The sequence below is a fragment of the Amblyomma maculatum genome, chromosome 4 (assembly GCF_055883805.1).
Source record: "Amblyomma maculatum isolate TAMU_Amacu chromosome 4, ASM5588380v1, whole genome shotgun sequence".
Classification (NCBI taxonomy): domain Eukaryota; kingdom Metazoa; phylum Arthropoda; class Arachnida; order Ixodida; family Ixodidae; genus Amblyomma; species Amblyomma maculatum.
Window position 1 is genome coordinate 10,807,586 of NC_139347.1, and position 21,511 is coordinate 10,829,096.

At 43.6% G+C, this 21,511-nt stretch overlaps 1 protein-coding gene across 1 annotated transcript in view; it reads left to right on the forward strand.

Moving 5' to 3' along the window:
- Positions 1-858: 858 nt before the first annotated feature.
- crm (cramped chromatin regulator) overlaps positions 859-21,511 on the forward strand; it is a 57,361-nt gene continuing 36,708 nt past the window's right edge. The window contains exons 1-9 of the mRNA XM_084600741.1: positions 859-1,192; positions 1,585-1,880; positions 5,106-5,203; positions 5,302-5,464; positions 7,037-7,108; positions 7,556-7,604; positions 9,269-9,354; positions 13,644-13,840; positions 17,100-17,484. Coding sequence (XP_084456867.1) covers positions 1,131-1,192; positions 1,585-1,880; positions 5,106-5,203; positions 5,302-5,464; positions 7,037-7,108; positions 7,556-7,604; positions 9,269-9,354; positions 13,644-13,840; positions 17,100-17,484 — 1,408 coding nt within the window. The 5' untranslated portion in view covers positions 859-1,130. The remainder of the gene's footprint in view (positions 1,193-1,584; positions 1,881-5,105; positions 5,204-5,301; positions 5,465-7,036; positions 7,109-7,555; positions 7,605-9,268; positions 9,355-13,643; positions 13,841-17,099; positions 17,485-21,511) is intronic.

The window sequence follows — 21,511 nt, forward strand, 5'->3', positions numbered from 1 at the left end:
GTTTACCTCAGTACTGCTACATATTTTACAAACTTTGTCCAGTATATAGGCTCCTTAATTTTGCCCCATATTTACGCCGGGTTATATCTTGACTTAATTTTTCGATCAGTCACTAATTACCTCCAAGAACGGAATAGTATAAATTTAAGTGTTGTTTAGCATGGCAGGCGCAGAATATTGGGACATGAGTCGGCAAGCTTTTGCCATGGTAATTGTAGTGTTTTATACTGAACGTTAATTAGAAAAGCAACCCTCGGAAGCCAGCTTTCATGATCGTGCAACCTTTTGTGTTTCAGTACAATTAAAATCAACTTGTCTGAGTAAACGCACGAATTGTAGATTAATCGACATAAGAGAAAAGAGAACGCAGCATGTATAGAAAACTTCTAGCACAAACACGTACCTTAAATTTGCAGGTATGCTAACAAACGCGCAATATTTATTCTATATTTTGCAAATAACATATTCGACAGCATTTTGATTTTATTCGCTTATACCGGCTGGAACGAATGAATGAGACTAAAGAATTGACCGAAATAATTATTGCACTATGTTGCTTTTGATCAATTTTGCTGAATTTAGTTCCTTCTATGGAGAGAAAGTTTTGAGCGCGCTCGCAGAAAAGACATGCGATCAGGAGCGGTCAATCAATGCAGATTATAATTCATATCGCTTGCTAGCTGAGTCTTCAGAGGAGGCTTTAGTAAAAACTCTAGTTTTCCATCGTTGCTTATCGACAATCTAGCAGAAATAAATAAAATGTAATCTAAATTTGCTGTCGTCAACGGCACGTTCCATTTGACGAGACGAATATGCGCTTCGCGCGAAACTTTTGCTGCAAGCGGGAAAAATTTTTCCATTTAAAACTGCAAATCAGCCACTTAACTATCAGTGGTGCCATTCCTGAGAGCAAGGAGCGTGTTTGAAGCATAAAATAGATGAAAAGATGTTGCTGCTGATGACCGTATATCAGAAACTTGACTTGCTCGGCTCCCAGAAACCCTCTTACGTGTAGCAACAAGCGACGGCGAGCCAAACACGCCTTTGACATTTGTGTGTGGATAAGTGCATCGGCGGCCTGATACGATTGCATCCAAGATGTTGGGATTATAGACCAAGTTACCGGTCCGATGGTAAAGCGCAAAAAACCAGGATCATGCTGTATACAGGAAGAAAAACGTCCCGAAGACATGTAAGCGTCAATCGTCTAGCTAAGCCTACTTCGGGTTTTTCACGTCGTCGCCATATTTTCTAGCTTATTTTTCCAGTGTTTTCTCTTCGTTACTGTTGTGCAGATTCGCGCACGGAAATGTCACGCAGTGTCTCGCCCATGCCGACCGCGCAGGAGCGTGCCAGGTTCAAACCTAAGCGCGCCCAATCGCTGTTGAAATAAAAACGAATGCCCTCTTCAACTCGGAGGGGCCCTGATGGTTTAAAAACCTTTCGCGTTGGTAGCCATCTTACTTCCGACAGTATTTTTCTTCGTTTTAATTGCAGTAGCTGCACGATAATTCACACTGCACGGTGGTTGATCATACGCGTATTGCGACGTTTTATTACCGCTTTATGTGTGCGTCTTCGCAGATCATCGCAAGCTGGGAAAGAAGCCTCAGTTTCCAACCGCGAAGTTCAGCCCACTCAGCAGCTCACTCGAACGCGTTCCCAAAACGCTCCGCGCCTTGGTTCGCCCAGCAGCGGGCCGGGTACTGCAGCTGCAGAGGATGGTGTCCACGAAAAACAGGAAGCCAAAGGTGCCGTGCAAGTGCAACGATCGAGCCTGCGTGTTACCAAGCGGCCGCGCAAAGACGCCAGCCCGCCGCCCAGTGCGCCTGCCAACCCGGCTTCCTCCAGCAGCGCGGCTGCCAACAAGAAATCCGCCGGTCAGTGCCTTTCCTCGGTGCCCTGCTTTGCGAGTGTCTTTCATCAAGCGCCAGCTGATGTCGCAAACAGTGTTAACTGTCGCTGAGGCGACGAGTGTGCGACGCTGCTGTGTCGACGAGACGAATATATGCATTCATCGAGTTCACTCTGATTCAGGATAGCTCGCTGACGTGCAGGCATCGTTGTCTCCTGTGTTTTTGATAGCATTGTTTCGGTAAGTGGGCATACATACTGTGTTTGCGGTTACAAAACAGTGAAGCAGCAACGTTTCGCGTTGCCGACAGTTCATGCGCAGGGCTTTATTAGTGTATACACCACAAACACGGCCCCGTGCGCGTGCCACTTTACATGTGGGAAAGGACATGTGCATCGCAGTCATTGCGTGCTCTCTTGTTTGCTCCTATTTTTAGGATAGTTTAGTACACAATTTCTCTTTTTCATCGCTCTGTGTCGAGCTTCCAGCTCGCTGTCTATGAACTCGGCGCTTTCCGCGTCTTTCCTTTCTTCGTTACCATTTCTTCCCTCACCAGTATTGCTAATGCGCTGTTAGCAGGAGACCCAAAATTCCTCTTCGGTAATTTTTCACATCGACGCTGCCCGTGAAGTCGTAAATTCTGATAAAGCTGATTTGTACCCTTGCTTTCTACTACTTTTTACCTTGTTGCTTTGAAGGTGCACGTGTGTAATATCGAAGCAAAATGTCAAGAAAAAGGCTGCGAAAGTTTATATTGTTGCGTCTGCAATGACGGCAATGGTGGTGTTATGTTTTCACTGCATGTATGTTATCTAAAGAACTGATGATCTAGCAGTTTAAAACATCCAACGAGAGAATAATAAACGATGTTTTCTGGTGTGTGGCACTGGCTGCTGTGAATCCATGCGAAATTTAATTTGTACAATTTTGATTTTCTAATGGTAAGAGACAGTCATTTATGCTAAGCTTGCAATCACAACTACTTGTCATGTTATTTCTTTTTGGCCAATATCATAGCTTGCATCTACTTTTCTTTCAATTTGCATCAAAACAAGTTCTGGCCATCGTTTGCACCTGCTGACGCAAGTTAATGAAGTGTGATTCAGCTGAAGAGTTTTATTTTCTTTGCATTTAGGGAGAATCGTATGAGCTATTCGTAATTAGCACAGTCAGTGTTAATGTGCACATATCTATTTCAAACTTCTCATAAAGTCAGTTATAAACTTAATTTTTTTCTTTCTAATATTGCATGCCAAAACCTTTTGATGGTGGTGTGTGTACTGGGGGTATGAAATCTTGATAGAGGTTAGATCAAAAACATTTCTATGTGTTGTGCAATGTCGCTGCATGTCTGAAAACCACAGGCTATCAAAATTAGCCTAGAGCACTCCAGTACAGTGTCCAGTAGTAGTAGTAAGTGGTTAATAAAGTAAAAATAGTAATAAAGGAAGGAAAATATTTTTGCCTGCCTCGGTATCTGCTATCGAAATGAACTGAAGCACCTGAACTGGGGTGGCGGAAATAAAGGGATAGCAAGGAGACAGGTAGGAGAAATCAAAGAGGTGAGCGACAGGGAGAAAGGACAGTTTAGGTTAAAAGGTAAAGGAGTATAATACAATATTCCATATGCTACTTTCAGATACCGCACATATAGTGTAGTGCGGTATGAATGCTGCAAGGCAAATACTGTACTGCAAAGGTCTCTATTACCTTGATCTCCCTCGCACACTGACGGAGATCAAAGGATGCATTCAGGGGCTGTAGCGAGTTCAGTGGCTGCTAAAGGCACGAAGGCTATAGTTTTGCTTCTGGAAGGTGTTGAGTTGTGGCACAAGCTATGGCCGCGCATCCTTTGATGCCCTCCAAACTTCTTATTGCAAGCGCATTTCTTGTCTCATGAGTGGCATCACCAGGATTTGTGGATAGGGCTTGCCACCAGAGCATGTCTGCATGAACTGACATTTAAAAAAAAAAGACATCTCTTGGAAGAAGGCAGCAGAGCAGGTAACAATACAAAACTTAAGAAGCACACACAAACACAAAAGAAACAAACACACAAACATTCATGTGAGAAACCAAAATTCTTACATTTCCCCGCTGAGACCTCCAACCACACCTCTATGCTGAATTCCTACAAACGTGCATAATTCTCCTTGTCTTGGTAAGGACATAGAAAGATACTTAATAAAAAAAAGAACACACATGTCTACACCGGGAATGTAATCACCATCCTTCTTTGTCCAAGCCAAGTGCACTAACCACTGCATTATCCCGGCTTCACACAAACACGCCCATGATTGTCCTTGTCTAGCGTAAGGATGCTGGAGAGCATTGAGGGTACTAAACAAATCAATTCCCCGCCACCATGGTGCAGTGGTTTGGGCGCTCGACTGCTGTACTCAAGGATACGGGATTGAATTCTGGCCGCGGCAGCCACTTCTCAATGGAGGCGAAAAGCAAGGTGCCAGTGTGCTGTGTGTCAGTGCACATTAATAACCGCGGGTGGTCGAAATTTCCGGAGCCCTTCCCTACAGTTTCTCATAACCCGAGTCACTTTGGGACATTAAACCTCATAAACCAAACCTAAATACATTTAAATGGACAAATAATAATAAAAAAAGTTAAGAAAAATGTTTGAAGTGTGAACAAGCTTGGTTTCTTCAAAGCGCCATTGCATCCAAGGCAGGTGCACATCAAAGCAAATGCACAGTCGGATTGGAGGCAAGGGCACTCTTAGCATGCTTGTTTGGAGTAAGAGTAGATGATCTTGTATGTAAAGCTGAAAAATCTGTACAGAGATTGCATAAATCTGGTAGAGGGTGAACAGAGGAGCTAATGATACACTTAGTGAGGCAACAATATTGGCAAAAAGTGTCAAAACATTCTGGGTGGATGGAAGCCAAGAATGCTTTATTCAAGTGTTATTGTGCTGCTTTGGTATTGGAGCTTGCCTCTCACAGGCAACTCCACATTTGTGAAACAATGAATGCCTCTTTGTCGACTGTACAGAGATGTGGTCACAGCAAGTGACATTTTATTGTTGTGCGTAAAAATTGACAAGTTAAAGAGAAAGCATTTTACACTATTGTCACTATGACCACATTACTTTCTACTCCAGCTTGCTCATAGGAGAAAATTTATTTGTGAATTTGTAGGCTTCTAAACATTCTGTTTCTCTTTGAAAACTGGTAATTCTCTAGTGGGACAGACTCCCTCATGTGTCTGACGGTGTGACATGCTCTCTTTCCAGTGTCAAAGCAGGGCGGTGCTGATGGCGGAAAAACCCGTCGCCCTTGGGAGCTGTGGAGCATCGAGGACAAAAATGCATTTTTCGAAGCTGTGTGTGAGGTAAGCATGTACACTGTGTGCTAGTACCTGCCAGATATAGGTAGTTGGTTCTGAGGTTCAAAGACCTTAAGCTTTCTTTTTTTATATTTCTCTCACAGTTTGGAAAAGATTTTGAGAGCATTCAGTCATACATTGCTCAGCGCAGCAAAAAGAAAGGTGTTCCCGCTCACTGCATCAAGAACAAGGACCAGGTTCGGCACTTCTACTACAGAACTTGGCATAAGATAGCCAAGTTCATGGACATTGGCGAGGGCCGTGAAGGTGGGTCGACTTGAGATACTGATGCCACGAAAGCACCAAAAACTATTTTATGCCACTGATGGATTACTTTTTAAATATGCAGCAGTTGTCAATACAGCTCTACAGATTTTCATGGGCTTTTGTTTCTTTGTGAGTGTAAGAATGTGCTGGTGGTGTGGTCATTATTTAGACTGTGCTTGATTAGGAAGAAACCTGTCACATTTAATACCTGAAGCAGTATAATGCTGCTGATGCCTTCATTTTCGAAAATGCACAATAGCTCTTTATATGGCTGTGCAAGTTGTTGTGTGTTTTGTTTGTGTATGGATAGACAATGTGTGATCAATTATTTTTTTATTGCGATTAAGCAGCAAATTATCTAGCACTTATAAAACTCAAACTGACATTTACAAAGGAAGTCAGCCATCAGCACCAATGGAAGAAGAAAGGATTTCCTTTTTTCGGTTTTGATTGATGTGAAATAATTGACGATTATTGGAATCTAGAAGAAAAAACAGCCTCGTGCCTTCTGTATGATGTGAACCCACAACCTCCAGATTTTATGCCTGGTGCTTTACCAATTAAGCTACGGCTGACGGCTGTTCAGTGTTCTTTTTTTATAATCGTTTATGTTGCGTGTAATTTATCCTTGAAAGTCTTCACCATTGCCGCCTCCATAGTGGTGGATCTAGTAAGTTCTGTATTACCACTAGTCTCACTGGGAACGTGATCCTAACGGTGTGGGTTGGAGCTGTGCAGTAACCGTATTGGCTACCTAATTCATCAAGGCTGCCAGAATCAAGGCCCTCATTAGCTTATCACGAAACAAATACAGGGAAACGAGAGGCTCTTATTAGACATGAATGAAGGGAGCCAACAGTTACCAACACCGAGGAAAGCATGTGGGATTTCTTTTTTTTATGCATTGATCTGTGGGGAATAATAATGTAATTATTATTATTTATAATCATGTAGAGTGGGATCCAAATCCACAGCCTCCAACTGCTTTCCTCAATATCAGTGACTGTTGGCTGTCTCATTTCCTCGTGTTTGTTTGGTTATGCAAAATAACATTGTGGCTTGACTGTTGAAGCAGCTATGGAAATTGTTATTGGTTTTCTGCTTGTTTATACATATTAGATTATGCAAGTGATCATTATTCCCACCATACTTAAGTAGCATGAAAGCTCTCAGGCTTATAACCTTGGAAAAAGAGCAAAATATGGCAGGCTTTTTTTCTTATATGCCTTACAGTGTTGTTAAAATATTTTCAACAAACTCACATTTCAAAATTCTACTGTAGAGATGAAGGCCGAGATCAAGATAGTAATTAGATTTACTGAAGAATTGTATTGGCTTTTTTTTTTCTTTTTTTTTTTTTTTCCAGTTTGGAATGCAGAAAAAGAGGAAGGAACATGTATGGGATGGGGGGGTGGAGAGCCTAACAGTGTCCTTCTCATTCTTTATGGTTCTCATAAGGTTTTCCTGATGATCTACACTAAATATGATGCTAAATTTTGAAATCATGGATATTCGCTAGGTTTGAGTGAGCTTTCTAAATGTTTGGCTCTCTCTATGTCTCTTTTCTACCAGATGTGAAGAAGCATGCACAAGAACTTTATGGGCTCATCAACTATGCTGAGCTGCGGAAGAAGTATGGGGCCTGTATGTATCAGTATCAGAGCTAAGATGATTGTATTTTTTTTTTTTTGTTAAAGTGGCCTGCTTTTTACTTATACTATATGTTGAATCAGCCTAGGTTGGGGATGAAAGGAAATGTTTTGCTTTTTTAGAATGTTCACTTCATTTTTGTGCTTTTGTACCAAAGCAAGTTTCCACGTGTACTGTAGTGATTAAGTAATTTTTTTTATTTATTTCAACAGCATTAGGCATGAGATCGCCAGTAATTCTGAAAACAAAAAGCTTCCGAAGTGTATTGAACTTGTTTAGCAAGCAGGCAGAAGGAATTCTTGTAAGTACTTTGTGTATGGTTTAATGTAATTCCAGCTGTCAGCATATAGATTGCTTTCTCATATCACTCAGCGTGGATGCAGTATGAGACTATATTCCTGTTCCTTTGAGGCAGTTTACATGTTTGTGGCTTTCCTGCAGGCATCAATGAAAAAAGTGGACAGCTTCTAACTGAGCTCGTCTTGACTGGGTATGTAAATCATTGGCTTACCGAATTTTGAGTGGTTTTTGCAGATATGGCTAGAATGTTAACATGTGTTAATGTGTTAATGAAGTCTCACTGTGTTTCGGTATTGCACTTAACCCATCTTGATGTGGCATGCTTTGATACGTAGCCTATGCAGCAGAGAGCCTCTTAGTGCTGATGTGCTGCAGTGGGTACTCTTTCTTTAGCCTGTAATTATTGTGCAAACTTTAGCGGTCGTGCCTGAAAATGAGCTTTCTTTAACCCTTTCAACACTGCGCTATGAAACTGTTTAAAAAACATTTTTGATATCTAATCCACATGCTTTGTAAAATAACAGTAAAAAAAATTTCAGCCTCATTTACAATTACTACGCATATATAATGCTTTCTTCATTGCCATTTCTCACATACACATTGCTAATGTCATCTGATTTAGCTTTCATGGTATGTGCTCTGTGGATTTAGTGTTCTTGACATCTGAAGGCAAACTTAAAGCTGCCTGCAGTGCCTTTGCAGCATTAGAGGGTGAACTACACAAATAAAAGCACCATGCTTGAATGTTGTCTTAGTTGTTTGCATTCAGCACTTCAGAAGCCATGGCCTGCAGTAGAGGAGTTATTGAGCAAAGGCTTCTGCAAGACAGCTGAGATATGTACATCTCAAGATGATGTGGCTTTGTTTCTCGTGACCTTGCGACCACTCTCTTGCACGTCTTTCACGTGGTCTTTGTCTTCAGGTGGAGTGCTTGCGGGAGAAGTGGTGGGCAAAAGGGAGTGGTGGGGTGCACGATTGCACTCAGCAAGCGCACCTGCTCTCCTCGTAGTCATTCGTGTCATCTCGGGAGGTGTGTGTTCCTACGGGTCTGTGTGGCTATATGCGCCGTGACCGCTTGGATGCCACACGTAGCTGGAAGATGAGAGCCTGAAGACATGCGGAGGATCCAACATACATAGCAGAGGCTTGGAATGCTGCCCACGAGCGTGCTGACTGATAACGCTGCAAATTGTTGCCCATAGACTTGACTTTATGCCGTCACTTTATGCCGTCAGGTGTGACGTGAGATACTGTAATATAAGATTATCGCCTGTCTTTGAATTTTGCTACTCCTGTTCCAAAAAAGAAATGTTGACATAAAGCATACTGTCAGTGGAAAACACACTGGCTTTAGTTCTTTATTTTCCTCCCCCAAGATCACCAATTATTTGTCTTTACTTTTCTTCAGCTTTGTTCCTTTTGGTATTTTTCTCCTTAGAAGGGTCTTCACAAAATTCAGCTTTTTCAAGGCCCAAAAAATGTTGGTTTACCTCTAATCATTGAATTCTTTCATTAAGCCAATAGTAAATATTTTGTAGTTGCAGTGTGCATTTCAAAATCGTCGTACAGTGTTCAAAAACAAAAGGTATTAAGAAGTGTGTATTTTGATGTGAAATCAGGTTCCAATTCTGGCAAGTAAAAGGTTGAATGTGAGATGTCTTGTTGAGTGCACATCTGAAATATTAAGCACTGCCAGTTTCATAGCGCAGATGTTATTCTGATCTACTTTTTTACTCTGGTGTATCATAGGCGCCCTTTTATGAGAAGTGTCGGATGTCATTAATGTGTAACGCAATATGAAGCGCTTCATTGTGTTACAGAGAGTACAGGGCGAGTAAATGTTTTATCATGCAGTTCGACCATGGTGAAAATTCGGGGAAAACGAGTTCGCATCAAGACGCCAGTCTGCAGAGCTCTGAAGAAACTCAACAATGTGGAAGGTGAAACATGGTTCTGTCTTGTATTAGAAACCTTGCAGTTGCTGACGAAACAATTTTAAGGGCGTAATTATCTGGTTTGCTTTGTTTTTCTTCTTTTTTTTTTTCACCATCGTGCCTTGAGGCAGGCTCCAAATTGTTTCTTGATTTCTTTATTGTCAATCGCGCTCTTCGCAGCACTTCGACCAAAATGCTAGGAAATGATTTGACTGTTCATACTGCAAGGGGTCCAACACTTTGAACAAATTTAACGGCAGTCTAACAGAAGAGAACCACTTTTAATTGCTCTACTGGCATTCTCCACAAGGGGGTCAGGGCTTTTGCAGTTTCTGCAGCCTGTGGAAGTGTTTTGAATTGTCTAGGTTAAGCTTGTGGGGGGCAGGCAGCAACGCTGAGGTTATGAGCACTGGACAGGGGCAGTTGCTTTTAGTGCTCGAGCACTAAATCCTGCATCTACCTATTTTACCAATCTTTGTTTGTCTGGTCTTTGCAGGTAGTAATTTGCAGATGTTTAGAATGCACATTTGCCAACTCTGCCAGTGTTTGTCCAATTCTTGCCGTACTTGGGAGGCGGTAGTTGAGGCTAAAATAAACTAAATTAAAACACTTATGACTGTGATTGGGTTTCAGGCCCATAGAGGTGTGAATACATCAGGTTCACTGCCCACTTCATTATACCATTCTGCCTGAGTCAAACATCCTGCATGTTTAACTCCAGTCTTTCACAAAATGCTTTGCTTGTCGTCATGAAATTCCATCAGTGTGCATAGGATCCAGAACACATCCTTATTACATTACCCCGCCGGGATGGCGCAGTGGTCAGGGCGCTCGACTACTGTTCCCAAGGACGCGGAGTCTAATCCCGGCCTCGGCGGCCGCTTTTCGATGGAGGCGAAAAGCAAGGTGCCCATGTGCTGTGCGATTTCAGTGCACGTTAAAGAACCCCAGGTGGTCAAAATTTCCGGAGTCCTCCACTACGTTGTCTCTTATAGCCTGAGTCGCTTTGGGACGTTAAACCCCACAAACCAACCAACCTTATTACATTGTCCTCTTAAGGTGCATTAAGCATCTTCAAAATTTTGTAGTGCGCCACCATCACAAGACTTACCACCCACCGATTTTATAGCTCTTTGTCTGAAGCCAGCTTGACCTTGGACCGAAGCATGGGAACCATCTAATTCGCATTCAGCTTAACCACACTAAATCATTCGTATTCTTGGGGTGCGTTCACACCGCAGAAGAACAATAACATTAATTTTGTTTCCTCCCGTGTGGTGCGAATGCCTAAAACCGACATTGCTGCGTGCTGCTGTGGAGTGGTAACGGCTCAAAATTTATTACCTGGGTTTGTTTATTACCCAGCTTTGTAAAAAAAAAATGCTTTTACTCTTATAATTTCCGCTTGATGTGCTAGACCACCAGCTTGCACATGGGTGTGTGCAAGGTTGGCGTGGGATTATCGGCGAGGCTATGTAGCTGTATGTAGCTGCGAACTCCGAGTGGACTCTGTCACATGGCATTGATTAATTTGTTTGTATATTGGGGCTGGTAAAGACTGGCTGAGGTTAGCATGGACAATTAAAAAAAGAAATAAAATTGATGTTGCCCAACCCACACTGCCAAAAGCACAACGGGCTGGTAAAGACCAACTGCATGTCATTTACCCAGATCGCTGACAGTCGCTTTCTCAGTCAGGCAGATATGGCAGCGAACTTGCAGTGGCTTGAGGCTTGCTCGTCGCAGTCTGAAACTGCCAAACCGAATTGGTTTGTCACTTGGGCTTCAAGTGAGGGCTCATTATTGCTTTTTATCTCCATTTTTCACCGACTGCTAGGTTTGCATTTGTATCATTGTGCATCTATTGCTTTGAGCTGCAGATATGCTGTCATGCGATTAAAAACAGTGAGGTGGCAGAGCTAGACGGGGGCATGCTTTGGCATCGACATTTGGATCTGTGGCTTCCCATTTGTAATAATGGTCCTTATGAAAAAGACTTCCGCAAGTGTCCTAGCCTAAATATGTAGGTGTCCTTACAGTCTCTTAGCCTTCACAGAGATTTCCCTCCACAACGTAAGTCGTTGCTTTGTTGAATTATGTCTACATCCCCAACCATGCCGGCTGTCTCACCCATTATTGCTGTATCTCCGGTAGCCGAATCACCATCGAGCAGTCATTGAAGCAGTAATCCAAGTGAATGTTCCAAGGTCACTCCGGCTTGATGCTGTGGTTGGAGCGCTGGACAAAACAGAAAAACATATTCTGTGGTCGCTTCTGCTTGCTGGCTCAGCACACACATAGTGTCTGTTCTGTCTGCATTCTGTCCACTGCACTTTTCACTTTGAAGCTTTGTCCATAGCACCCCTAAGCAAGCTTCGAAAAGCAGTGAGCTTTCAGCGGAGTTGTAGAAATGCTTCTACATGCAGAGCGTTGGCTTTTTCTCGGGGTTCACCTTCCACATTGCGTCTCAGCTGCACAAACCCGGCAAGGGGACTTTAGATTTGGCTGCTGGTCCATGTATTCTCTTCCATCTTGAAGGTACTCTCTAGTACAGGAGGTAGCATTTCACCTGATTCACACAGTGCTCTTGAACAAGGCACCAGGACCGGATTTCAAAACCCAACTTTGCTACCGTCTCTTGGGCCTCGAATGAGGACTACCTGATGTCCCCCTGCACCGCCTGACTGGGTGTCAATCGATGGCTGCTGAGAGCCTGTCTTCCCACCTCACATAGCCACCGCTCAGTAAACTTTCGGGCAGCCGATGACAGGTACAGCGCCGCTTTGGCAAAAGTGAGTCCAGGAACCATCGCTGCCTTCCACAGACCCCGAACCACTTCTGTACGACTGAAGGCCCACAGCGCATGTGCCTTGTTTTGACATTGCTAGAGCTTTTAGAATACATTCTTGAAATAGTGTAATTTGCACATCCCCATTTTGAAGCCTTAATTTGAAGAAAAATGTGTGCAAAATATGTGACTAAATGCATTAGCTCTCAGATTGAAAAGGGCATTTTCATAATGCATATGGAAAGAATCGTAAATCATTTGGGCCACAAGGGCAGCAGGTGCATTCATAACTTGCGTGGCAAGATTTTCAATAATATGACTTTTTCGAATGGTCCCCAAGAAATTGTATAATGAGTGTTGTGCTGTAGTAACAATTTTATTTAAAGATCTGCAAAATGGTTTGATTGCACCTCGATAGTACTGTCAGGACTATGTCGCCGATAATTTATTTGCATCTGCTCGGTGGCTGTGAAATCGAAATGCATGCGGCATCATCAGAAAATCGAAGACTGCTCTGAAAAAACTTTGGGAAGGGGAGGGATGGCAGATTTCTCATCGGCCCTGCACTGTCTTTGGGCCTTTCGCAAAACACATAGATATTCAGTCACCTGAGCACAATTTATTCAGTCGAATGTTTTTAGAACACAACGCTCGATTCGTATTTGCTTATTCTAGTATTCACAAACCTCAAATAAGCAGTCTTGAAACCCAACTATGAAAGGCAGCGTTGGCAAGCAGCCTTTTGCCTGAAACATGGTGACTGTTCTACTTGGCAATTGCAATTTACCCTTCATTCTTTGCATGCCCTTGTATGGGCATGCAAAACTGATTTTGCCTCTTGAATTTGTTCCTCTCTCACTTGTGCTTTACCCAAGGAGTTCTTTTCCTGTAATTGTCATTGTGACAGGATGTTGAACGCTGAACTCATTGAAGCGCTTACCATGCTGTCATCTAAATGCAGTGATCCTTTATTTATTATTATTTTTTTTTATGCGATTCAGCACTTTGTAGCAGTTGCAGGGGAAAACTGTCAAACACTCCTCCAGCTGCTGCTAAGACGAGTTGAATGAGAAAAACATTTTTTCAGCTGGATTTGTTTTTCTGAGCTGTGGGATTGTTTGAGCACTTGAGGTACTCTTATGTTAAAAAAAACTCAGGAGGCACCTTCACATTCGTGCACCTTAGCAGCAGTAGGCCTCTACGAATTGTGCTCACTTAGCTCTTAGTTTATTTTGTATTTATTTATTTTATTCCACGTTGCGTGGAAAATATTATTTTGTTGTATGCATGTGTAAGAAAAGCATTAGCACATTTGGTTTAGTGCGTTGCAGGAATCCTAAAGCAGCAGCAGCAGTTTCTGACTGATTGTTTTTATAATGGCCGGTAGGTGACCTTGAGTCTTTTTTTTTTCCTTCTTAGCCTGCGCCTGTGGCATGTTTGCATGCTTTGTAAGCAACTGCAGTAGTGGCTAGGGATAACATGATGCTAAATTCAAAGCTGTTTTCAGATGTAAAGGATGAGGAGCCACCCAAGCTTCCCGTTGACCTGTGGGTGGAGTTCCGACCCCGCACCAACTCCGCCTGGGTTCAAGTGCAGTCCTTGGCCCAAAACCCCCGTGTGCGCACTAAAACCAGCCTTCAACGCCGACTCTCTAACGTGCTTGAGCACTTGCAGACACGGTGGAAACCTCTCCGATTACGGCAGGTGATTACACCTTTGGGTTGCCAAGCCTTTAAAAATGCTGGCAAGCAGTGATGTGGTGATATTTTTGAAATATTTTCTCATTTCCTTTGCATTTCAGGCATGCTGTTCTCAGTAAATATGATACACTGCACAGCGAATAGGATAGAGCACATATCGAAGCACTTGGATCTTATGAGTTGCATATCTTGAGTTTTTAGACCTGTGGACCTTCTGATCATCCGTAAATTTAAAAGCAACTTTGTATGGGTCAAAATTCAGGCCTTTACAAATTTTTGCGATGCCCATGGTTAATAGCATAGACTGTTTTGAGATTCAAAACCTAGAGGTTGTTGTTAAATGCATAGCTGCTTGGCAGCGATATCAGTGGAATAGACGCATTAAAAAATTTCAAAGATGCAACAGTTTGAGAGATGGAATAAAAGGGGAAGAAGCCAAACGCTGCCTCTCCTATAATAGAGAATAGGTGCAAGCATAAAATGGGTCTATTATCTGCCTAGCACAAAGTCGAGACAGGCTTGAATGCTTATTGACTGAAACGGAACTTCATTTCAATTCATGTGCATAACTAAAAATTAATGTCTTCATTGAGCGCTGATATGTTGAAAAAATTGGAGCTTGTTGTTGGATGTAGGCTGTGGATGGTGCCATGGGATCTGTGATGTATATTAACCATGTATAGGTCGACCCTCTTACATTGAAATTGAAAAAGGGAAAATATAAAACAGGAAAGAAATTGTTGAAGCACATATATTTACAATATCTTATGTGTGACTGCATCACTAGAACAACAATCTCACTCTGAACATTCAGCAGTGTCGCCGAAAGATGACTCCTCGTCGCTCGCCACCTCTTAGTGCATCATCTAGTTACATGAAGCGTGTTGCTTGGGGAGCATTTCTTGATAGGTTGCACGCAGACACCTGATCTTGTCTACACCATCGCTACTCTTTTCTGATATGCCAAATTGTCGCTGATCAGATGGCCATGCTCCCATTTGCTTTGGCACACACCATCCTTTTCTTCAAATGCGCTGTGAGCTCCCTCCGTAAGCTGCTATTCTTTGCTAAAAAGGAGTTATATACAGTCGAACCCAGATGTATCGAACTCGAAGGGGATCACAAATAGTTCGATATATCGATAATTTGATATATAGAAATCGGCTAGAGAGGCCACTTGCGATCGTGAAAAATGATACTGTATATTTAGCATAATCAACCCACTCGCATAATGAACCCAATGCCCACTTTTGCCTCGAGAATTTGAAAAAAAAAAAAAAAAAAAAAAAAGCGTTCAGTGGCGCGTTCCTCTGTTTTGGCCGTCACATCCACAGCTCATTTATTGGCAGTGCGCCTAGATGCTGCTCGGCGATAACGTCACTGGGCATTTATTTTTTTTACTATACTTTTGATAGATCCTGCGGTGGCAGGGAGCGGACTTGACAGAGTGCCCGTGATGGCTTGATTGCACAAGCCTGGTTCGATTTATCACCCCGCGCTTCGGTCGGGCATAGTCCACTGCTACAAAATCATTGGAAGGCGTGATAGCTGCCAATGCCATTTGAAGCGAACAATGCTGAAAGCCGGTGTCATGATCACAGCTAACAGCATGCTTTTGTTGATTCATAAATGCAAGAATAGATGACTCTCGCAAAAAAAAATAAGAAAATGCCGCTTGCGCTGCACTGCACGTTCAGCACGACGAATAAGGAGAGAAACTCTCGCAAAATAAAAAAAAAATGCTGCTGCTTAACGTTTGCAGCCGCCATAGCATACGCTACGCCGCACATTCAGCCCGATGGCAAAGATGAGCAATTCTCACACACACACACAAAAAAAAAATAAAGGAAAAAAAGAAACAAAAATTTATTAGTCGCCGCGCGCAGAGCATTCACAATACATTCTGGAGAAAGCGTCTGCCACGGGCTGAGTAGGTTTGTCTGTGTATGCGTTGTGCGTGCTGCTGCGAACGAAAACCGGGAAAGAGAGAGGAAGGAGAGATAAAGCTCGGCAGAAGAATGGGCACACCCTTGCACTTCTCTCTATCCCGTTTTTCCCCTCTCCTAAACACCACGGCTGCATTGGTTTCCTTTCATTCCTTCACGCGCATGGCTTGCAAACGTTATGTGCTGGCACATGGCAAACGGTCACCGTAGAGTTAGATCGCTGTAGATGCGCGTGCCTTTGGGGAAAGTGCGTGGCGCTGCCCTAGACCAGCCGTCGCCGAACTGTGCCCTCTCATTCCTTCTGCGCGTGGCGTAGAAACGTTACGCAGCAAGCGGCTGGAGGTGATGCGATCATCTTTGGGGAAGGCGCACCGTCCAATGCATGGTGCAGAGTGCAATATATCGAACGACCGGTGAAATTGAGTTCGATATACGACTCAGCTATCCTGTACTTTGACATGGGATTTTTTAGGGGATATTCCAAGTTCAGTAAACTAGAATTTGAATTATCCGGGTTCGATATATCCGGTTTCGATTGTACTAATATAGTCCGGAAGAATACTTCAGGAGCTGAAAAAAAAATGCAAGCAACTGCAGGATGTCGACTCTAGATATGGCTTTGGCTATCTAATGATGGTGGTTCGCGAGGAGGCACACCATATGTTGCCAGACTGTGCCTCAGATATTGCTAAAGACTACTATATAAGACGAGGGCGACTTTAGCTTGCTTTTTAAAAACAAATATTGACCTGTATATCGGTTTATATGGTAGTTATGTCCAGTATATGCACCCTGTAATGGTGGGAACTCAACAGGGCACCTCGCTTGTCAAGTGCTGCCAGGAATTTTGCATCATGTCCTGGCTTCGTCCACCATTGGCCTAGGGTAGCACTTGTTGATGCACATGCGCAGCACGGAGCCACAAGGGTATGACTCATGAAAGTTTGCTTAGGTTCACCTTCATGTCTCGGTTTGCCTTTGTGTCTTCCTCTGGTTCAGTGCCGTGCTCTTCGTTTTGGTACCAGTGTCACCGGTGGCGCGCTGACAATGGGAACGAAAAGCATTTCACACTTATAAGAAATGCTTTTCAGAAGATAACAGCAGCAGTAGCTTCTATTGGCCTTTTTCAGATGGCGCTGCCATCTATGGTAAATGGCCTCTGGGGCCAGCCACTTTCCGAACTTGTGATAGTAAAGAGTCCGTGGATACGCAAGTCCTGTTTCTTATTCTTTGATATGCTTTTGAATGGGCTCCTCTTGAGTGTGAATGCGGCATGCTAGAGCCAGCAGGTTGTAGTGTGTGCGCATGCCTTTGCAGAAGGAGCAGGTGGTAGCCAGCCTGGCTGGCGCGGACTGCAAGGCTCTGGCTTCAGTCGAGCCCGAGGTGGCCCAGGAGCTGCGCGTCTGGCCAAGCACACCCATCTCGCCCGTGAGCATCTCGGCCATGGCCTCCAGCCTCGATGTGTCCTTCCAGTGCCATCGCAAAAAGGCTGCCATGGCTGATGGGCTCAAAACACGAGCTGGCAAGCCAGCTAAGCAGTCACGGGCTGTCAAGGCTGCTGCTGCTGCTGCTGCTGCCGCCGCCGCCGCAGCTGCCACTGCCCCTCCTCCACCAGCAGCTGCTTCCTTGGCTCACACCCACAGCAATGCTCAGGACTCGTCAGCAGAGGCTGGTCCCTCTGTTGAGTCCTCACTGCAAACAAGTTAGTGGATTTGGTCGAGCTACTTGTTGCAAGGCAGCCATGTTGGAGAACGATTTGAGCTTTGAGCGATTTGGTAATCTGTTGTAGACACATAGAATGAAAATAAGGTCCAAGTACAGTAGAATTCCTTTGTAGTAAAGTCACTCGGACTTGCAAAAATTTTTTTATTTCAGGGTCTTTACTTGTTGCTGATAGCATGGCCCTGAAGATGCTCCCTGGTAATTAAATGGCTACTTACTAAACACGTCTTGTTGCTTTATGAAAAAAAAAGATTACAGATGATTTACATAATTAATCAAATGTGAAGTAGGTGCAGTAGCACTGCTTATCCCTGCTGTATTTTTCATGCATTTTACACTTTGTTATGCTTTGTTTTGTATGAACATGCTCGGCACATTTGCTCATTTTTTGTGCTTCTATGTTTTGCTCCGTTTAGCTGCAATATCAGAATCAGTAGAGTCGCGTTCCCGCTGGTCTTCGTAACCTTTGTACTTCAGCACGTCGAGCACGGCAAAACTGCGCCGCAATGCCAGAAGGCATGGCTTCATCCATTGTGATGCGAGCCAAATGCGCGGCGCAGCCGTGCCGTCAGCTTTCCTTCCACCATGTTCAGTGGTTTTTAATACAAATAAGCGAAAATAGGCACGATGTATTGCATCCTTCTTTGCAATGTACGGCTCTGAGCCTGAAAGGTCTGGGATGGGATCAAAGGGGGAGAGAAAGAGAGATTTGAGGGGAATGTAGGGGATGAGCAAAACAGATGCTCCAGAGTTTCTGTATCAACACATTCCGAGCATGAAAGAAGGTCTCCAGGACGAAGAAAGGTAATCCAAGAGCTGGGAAATGCGCTTGAAGGCGAGCGTCAATTAAGGCGAGGAGGTAAGCACAAGCTGCTTCACGTGTGCTGTCCGTGCCGGCTGAGGAGTGACTGATGCAAGGGGAGAGATGCCGAAGTTGCAGATGTGCGAGCGGCACACGACTGCTCAGTCCAGAGTGACACGCGCTAGTACAGCATTGCCCGATGAAGGCCACGACGTCCGCAACTGTGACACACCCCACTCTCTCACTGGTTGGATCTGTGTGGCTGCTCCACCCCCCACTGTTAAGTCGTGTAATGCGGGCATCGCCACCTTCTCTTTCCCTTCAAGTTCACGGCGAGACGGACAGAGAGAGAAAGAGAGAGACCGGATTCTGCTCCTCAATGCCGTGCCATGCGACGCGTGCGTCACTAATTTTTCTTCCTCCACTTCAAGTTATGAGGAGAGGGAGAGAGGGTGTGCGGCTTTGGGCAGACATTGGCGAAATCCGTAATTGCGGCTAGTAATGCTACGCACTAAAAAACACTAAAATGCCTTCCATTTCTCTCTCATCACCTTCTAGTGCAATTTCCTTTCCTTCAGTTATGTTTCTTCTTACGTCTTGTGGAAGTACATCTTCAGCGTGGTTACAAATACAACTCAGTTTGATTTCTTGTGAAAACCAAAGCCTTGCATGAACACGGCATCATCTTCTGCCGTTTCTGTTATTTACAATTCAATAGATGAGAGATTCTCTTGACAGTCAAGTGCGGCAGAACCGCACACGCCGTGCCTCCACTGGTGCCTTGTGTGTCGCACTCACTGCATCGGGCTGTGAATGTTTGGCCGTTTCTTTCCTTCCCTATTTCTCACAGCACTTTTACTGTCTTAAGCTTTCTGAATGAACCGCACCACCTTCTTTCCACGTTCATGGTCAGCTTTACTTTGTTTTTTTTCTGCTATGTGCCGCATTCTTTTCCCTCACGGCTCCAAGGCCTATGTAAAGTTGGCTTTTCTTTAGAACTGGTGAGCATGATGGTAAAGCAATCTAAAAAAAAAAAATAAATAAATAAACAAAAAAATTTGTTATTTATTTTTATTTAAAAAAAAATGGCGTTGCGATGGTAGCTCGCTTGTGACAATATCATTTCATGGAAAGTATGTACATCAAACATTTTTATCAAACATGCCTTTACTATAAAGGGGGAAAAATGTACAGTTGTCTATGGGAGATGATCTGGGACTTCAATGTCACTTTACTATATTTGGGTACTATAGCGGGGTTGTACTATATAGAAGAAAAGAAAGAGGGGAGGCCCTAGGTGTTCCTTTTTACTTTCTTGGCATGCCACATTGTTCAGGCAATGACTGAATAAGTGCTTACAAGGCCAACCTTGCATGGGATGTTCTTGGAGTATTGGGTGCATTTTGTGATATATTGCATATTTTATTTATTAATCGTGCAATTCTCATTGAGTAGACTGAAGACACCGAGGTTTAAAATTGAGATTGGGGAAAGGGGGGTTAAGGTAAGGTCTTCATAAAATGTTGATATAATATTAAATTTCATGTAATATTTACACACATGTACATTTGATCTTGTGTTTTCATTACTTGTCAAGATGCTTTGAAAAGGCATTTGAGACGACCTCTGTGCTGACAGCGGCATTGCACTGGCGTCTCCACGAATTATATCATCAGTCTTACTTTTTTGAAGGTTCCTTAAATCAAAATATACTCTTTCAGTTCTATTTTTAATACAATCTACGCATCTTAGTTAATGTCATGCCCATTATTGCAACTGCAAATTGTTGCTGGCTGCCTCCTAGGGCGGTCTCGGTGTTCTCGCGCACCTGAAATGTCAGGGTTTGCATGTGCGCCGTCTGCAGTGGCGAAAACAACATTGCTGTGCCAAAGGGTTACACTTTAAACTGTTCCACCATGTTTTCCCATTCCCACAGCCAGAGGTATGTGTTTATTTGGGCAAAGAACTACTTTAATTTCTGCGAAAGAAATGTGCTTAGCAAGAGCCCCTTTTAGAGAGTGTCCCTTTTAACAGCTGGTAGTCCTCACTGTGTCAGTTGGCCTCAACAAACTGTGGTTTTTATTTCATTGTTGATCATCTGTAAGGCAGTGGACGCTTTAAGCATTTTCTGCCAAACTCTCCTCGTCCACATTTTTAAACTAGCTCAAGGATAGGCTATGCACTATGCCCTTGTTCTTTGAGCATTCTTCGCTAAGATATGCCCATAACGAGCCAAGTAAGAGCACCTGGTAGAGCAGTTACAGGGCTGCAGTGCATGCATGGTGAATTCATGACACATCCAAGCAGGGCAATTAGGTGACGAAAGTTTAAAAGTACAGAAAGCAATTGTGCACTTCTTCCAGCATTTTTTTTTTTAATTGGTTCACAGGAAGGGAAAGGCACAGTATCTGTCACACTTGTGTCTGGGGACACCTGAACTGCGCCGTAAGGGAAGGGAGTAAGATGGGAGTTAAAGTGGAAAGAGAGAAAAAGGAGCCGCGGTGGAGGGCTACGGAGTAACTTCGACCACCTGGGGATCTTCAACGTGCGGTGACATCGCACAGCACATGGACACCTCTTCGTTTCGCCTCCATCAAAACGCAGCCGCTGAGGTTGGGTTCGAACCCGGGTATTCCAGACAGTAGTCGGGCGTCTTACCACTGCACCACCCCGGCATGGCAAGTCAAGTGTGAATTCAAGAAGGAAGTTTTCGACTGCGTTTTCTTCACGGTGCTTAAAAATTTCTTTTTGAGTTTGAAAATTCAAGTCAGTGTATTTGCAATGGCTCAGTGAGTTGGAATAGCGAAAAGCTCTGCACTACATTGGTGGCAGTGCAGCTAGCTATCGCAGGGATGAAAATTATGCCATGGTGCTGATTTCATAATAGTGAAAGCAACAAAAAATTGCTCATTTCAGGATATGAACGTTCATTTGCTGTCTGGTCCAATTCTTTGCTGTTTGGATTGACTGGGTGGAGTTTTTTGAGATCTTTGAGCTTTTTTGCAGTATGATTTCACTGTACGGTTGTGATGTGATTATGTGGATAAGAAAAACTAATGTTACTGTACGGCTTAAGTCACTTATTGTAGAGACCACTTAGTTAATCCATTCATGCTTTGTGATACCCTTGAACAATCTGTGATATTGTACAGTGCGGCAGCGGTAAATAAAAACTGGCCATGGGTAGTGTGATGTCAGGGCACTG